The sequence below is a fragment of the Liolophura sinensis genome, chromosome 8 (genome assembly GCF_032854445.1).
Source record: "Liolophura sinensis isolate JHLJ2023 chromosome 8, CUHK_Ljap_v2, whole genome shotgun sequence".
Classification (NCBI taxonomy): Eukaryota; Metazoa; Mollusca; class Polyplacophora; order Chitonida; family Chitonidae; genus Liolophura; species Liolophura sinensis.
In genome coordinates, this window is record NC_088302.1 from 3198250 (window position 1) to 3202869 (window position 4620).

General features: G+C 43.2%; 1 protein-coding gene across 1 annotated transcript; it reads right to left on the reverse strand.

The window, feature by feature from the left end:
- Positions 1-487: 487 nt before the first annotated feature.
- LOC135473880 (zinc transporter ZIP1-like) lies at positions 488-2848 on the reverse strand. Its single transcript, XM_064753806.1, has one exon. The coding sequence runs from the start codon at positions 2803-2805 to the stop codon at positions 1477-1479; it is 1329 nt and encodes a 442-aa protein (XP_064609876.1). The 5' UTR covers positions 2806-2848; the 3' UTR covers positions 488-1476.
- Positions 2849-4620: the final 1772 nt, after the last annotated feature.

The window sequence follows — 4620 nt, forward strand, 5'->3', positions numbered from 1 at the left end:
TGACGGGAATATTACATGCCAGCGGATATCAGAGTTCACTTGACTGAAGCATTTTTCACGAAATATTCCTCCTTAGCATTTAATTTAGACGGAAAAGTCCACTTTCAACAAAAAATTTCCGTAAACTTAAGCCAGCCATGGCATATTCAATCTGTTTTGTTAAGAGTCATGAACTCTTATGCTAGTTTTTATGTCATACCCTTCAGTTGGCGTTTTTGGTTATGCTAATTAGTCGACCTTTATGTGTTAAAATTATTTAATTGGTGTTTTACCCCGTACTCAAGAATGTTTCACTTATACCACGGCAGGCAACATTATGGTGGGAGGAAACCGGGCAGAGAACGTAGGAAATCAGCGACTATACGCAGGTTGCAGAAGCTTGAAAGAAGATGCATCAACATACAATTATGAAACTTCTTGTAATATTCATAAATATCAATGTACAAAGAAACAACTTCATTGTCATTTTCGTTTTTGATCGGTTAAAATATTCTTAGATTACGGCACCAAGTTGCAAATACAAACAAATCTACATGCCTGTAAAAAGGCATTTGGATAAGGATGGATCGATGCCATTTCGCATTTAAGGTTAAATTATACTTCACAGTGCACAGTAATATCATGCTCGGGTAGACTGAAAGATGGCGTGATATAAGAAGTACATAATAACCACAGACTACAAGCACCCCTGTACAGCGAACAAGACGGGAACATGTTATCAAACTTGTCACATGTCATGCTCCTTGAACCACAGTCATGCAGACGACATTCGTCACACCGCAGGTCATTTTAGTCGTCAATCTAACCACGACGTTTGCACGATGTTCATTAGCAGTCTCTGCGACATTTCGCAGAATGGTGGAAGACTATGGACTGGATAAAGTCGTGCCTTAAAGGACATAAGGAAACGCTTTGGGTTTGTTTCTTAATGTGCAGAATATGATAACAGTACAAATAAAATTTTTTATGTTCGCTTGGGGGAGGGTTGAGGTGGGGGGTGTAAAATGGTTTCAAAGTACAGTTTTCTTACGGCCCCAGCGGTCAGTTCGGAGATTAGGTAGCTAGCAGCGGTGACGTCAACGATGATCCCTGTTTAAAAAGAACTCTGTAGGGGACAGATCGAATAGGAGCGAGCATGTGGGAACAGACCGAATGTCACTTCGCGGGGAGTTCACGGAGTTCCGAGCAAGATCAACCATGACGTAATTTTGAAAAAAATTCCACAGTTGACGGAAAATATGCATAATATAGAGGGGTAATTAACAGGTATAAAAAATACTCTCAAACGAAAACTTTTAACAAAAATCCCTGGGCATAATTTTCTTCACTAGACATAGAATCATAATCTTTGTTTCAGAGTTCTTTTTCATGCATCCTTTAAGTACACCATGTTTTATGTAACTAACACACTCTTACGTAGAATTGGCGCATGTCCGTAGGGAGCTTTTTTGGTTACAGGTAGTTGAAGGTCAGTCCTTAATGGGCCTGGGAATGTTCCAAGAATTGAAGGCCTATAATGGCCGAAAATCCGATCATGACAGACAAAACTTTTCTCAAGTCATAGCCATTTTCCAGCTCTCGGTTTAACACTTCAAAAAACGTGACATAAAGAAATGTTCCTCCGGCGAGCCCCTGTAGTATGCTGGAGGCTGTGTCTGTAGCGAGGTCGTTAGGGGCCCCCGTCTCCGTTATAGCAATTCCCACTCCAACCCCTATCGGTGACATGATAGCAAACACTATTAGAGTAATGTATATCCTCTTGATGGTATTGTGTCCGCCTTTGGACAGCTCAATGGAGAGTGCAATGACGATAACGGCCTTGTGGACAGACACGGCGATGAGCAGGGTCCAGATAGTGGCCTCGTCCCTCTGTAACCCTAAAGCCAGGCCCTCGAACAGCGTGTGTAAGGACAGGGCCAGGACCAAGACGAACGCCCTCAGGAAAGACGGCTTCTTATCGGCGCTAGCGAGAACCACTGCAGCCGTGCCCTCAGTCCCAAGCTCAGCCTCCACGCTCTGTTCACCACCATTTCCAAGATTTGAACTGAGCATCACATTTTCAGATATCTGACTGTGGCCGTGGGGAGTTTCCTCAATGCCCTCAGTAGAGAGCTGAAATTCGGTGTCTGATGTCGACTTGTTGCCAACCCTGTTCTCGTCTTTGTGCACAGGGTCGAATGCAAGGTTCCTTTCGCCCAGTCTGAAATTTAGATCGTCCATCCTCTGTTGTCCAGACGTGTCCGTTGTCACAGGATACCTATTGTTCGTGTTGACGTTCTGATGGGAGTCAGGAAGGCCGCTCTCGCCATTTTGTGGCGTGTACCTGCCATTGCTGTAATACAGTGTTCTGAGTGTGGAAGGTTTGCTCTCGCCTTTACCGGTACTGTTCCTAACGGAGTTGCTCTGCCCGGTCACGTGACTTTGTCTATGGCCATCTTCATGACCATTGATGTGTCCGTGATTATGGCTACCGCCATGGCCATGGCCATGGCCACTGGCCCCACGTTGGCACATTTCAATGAGGTGCTCCAAAATCATGACGAAGAAAAACCCCACGGCTGTGGCTGCCTCCGCCACGGGGAAGTGGGTATCAACGTTGTATCTCTCCATAATTCCTTCGAACAACTCTCGGACTTCCGGAAGCAGTCCCAGCAGGAAAGTTCCGAAAAACAAGCCACCCGCCAAACAGTTCAACAGATGCACGACCATGCTTTCGTCCAAGTTTGCTGTGTTTTTACCCTTCCGCTCAAAGTAACGAACGATAAGATTGGCAATTATTCCAAACGCCATTGTCACGATGAACATAGTGGACAAGGCAACCACTTTAGACCAGACCAGTCCGATAGCCATTTTCACGTGGACAGGCAACAAGTGGGTCTGGTTACGAGTTCACGTTCCTCTTGCTCTCAGCTCTGAGCCTGACTTATAACATTAAATAGTCTTTGTCCCGGCTTGTGATAACATGTGTAATGCTCAGAGGCGTAGTGTATCCTGACACCAAATAATGCTCACGGAGGTTATATACGGGCGCGCTATTTGTACCGAAGGCTAGTCATTCACCTAGAGGCGCATGCGTTGTGAGGATTAGGGGGCTAGTTCGACAACCACTCGAAAACCACAGACCTTTGCTCTAGTCACGTAGGCTTATGGACGATTAATTTAAAAGATATACACTTAACCGCTTCCCGGGGCAGACAAATACCTTGTCAAGCTTTTCACTAGGGCCTTCGTTAACAAGACAGACAAGACGAGAGGTATAAAACGTGAAATAACAGTGAAACAACTTTAAAAAAGTTGTTCTTGCTCATGTTAAGAACAAATAGAAAACAAAACAGCCGACATGGCAATCTTTACCACCCACTTCGAAGAAAAAAATCTGACATAACAGAAACAGGGGTACAATAGTTTCGGTCAAGAGGAACGAAGAAGGTTTACTGACATAAACTCAACATAAGACCATGTTCAAAGAGGAGAAACAACAAACCTATGCAAATACCGACATTTGCTGCAGTGATTAGCATTTGCGATGAAAGGGAACACATTTTAAGGTGCAAGATCTCAGCTGCAGTGATTGAGAGCATGCATGTGTAGTTGTATAAAGGGCAATCTGTCAGATGTGTCAGATGTGCCGCAGGCGCTTTATATGACTGTGAGACTGAATGCTCACAATGTTGACAAAGTGTTTACACTGTATTGTACTATATCACCTGGAGTATGCTACATCATTATGTGGAACCCAGCCAAAGTGTACACACTGTACTGTACTATATCACCTGGAGTATGCTACATCATTATGTGGAACCCTGGCAAAGTGTACACACTGTATTATACTATATCACCTGGAGTATGCGATATCATTATGTGGAACCCAGACAAAGTGACATTAATGAAGAAGCTAGAATCTTTACAAATACATGTTTTGTGATGTTTATGCTCTAACATATTACATGATTATTAACATTTATTAACATCACTTGGGACATACCGGAATTTTAACTATACTGAACGAAAGGAAAAAGATATACGATTAGCTGGAAAATCCAGTCGAAGGATGACTTATATTTACTGATATTTACTCTACCCCATCGACAAAGCTCACCGCATACGCGCGATACTTAATGCCCAGTTCCACATAATACATGGTCTGTCCGTAAACGGTAAGACATTTATGCGCCTTTCTCCAACCATTATCAGATATTTCTTCATAAAATCTGTCAGTTCGAACATGAGGCCTACGTTCAGCTGGACGAATGTAATTCTTTGTATTTTAAGGTGTAAAGTCTTCCCAGCTGCCGACATAGAACGGTCCAGATTTTGACGGTCAACCTATGTCAATATTTTTATGGCTTCTTTCTCACAGGCTGGGCCAGGTATGCACCAAAGTTTATTGGCCATGGAATGTTTGGGACTGAGCTACAGTGCTAAACCTTAACATTGTTGCTTATGGAAAATTAATAAGGGTTTGTGGCTAGCTACTCCTCGCCCGACGCCATGTCTGTCCGATTAACCTCAATTGATAGGTCAGTTATATTGAAAACCTGATATCATTTAAAATAAGTCACAATCTTATCTGAGTTTTCCACGCTATATACGCAAAGGTATACACCGATGTTGAGTTGA

Excerpts from the sequence above, each read along its gene's own strand:
- LOC135473880 (XM_064753806.1), bottom strand. The coding sequence starts at position 2,805 with ATGTTCATCGTGACAATGGCGTTTGGAATAATTGCCAATCTTATCGTT.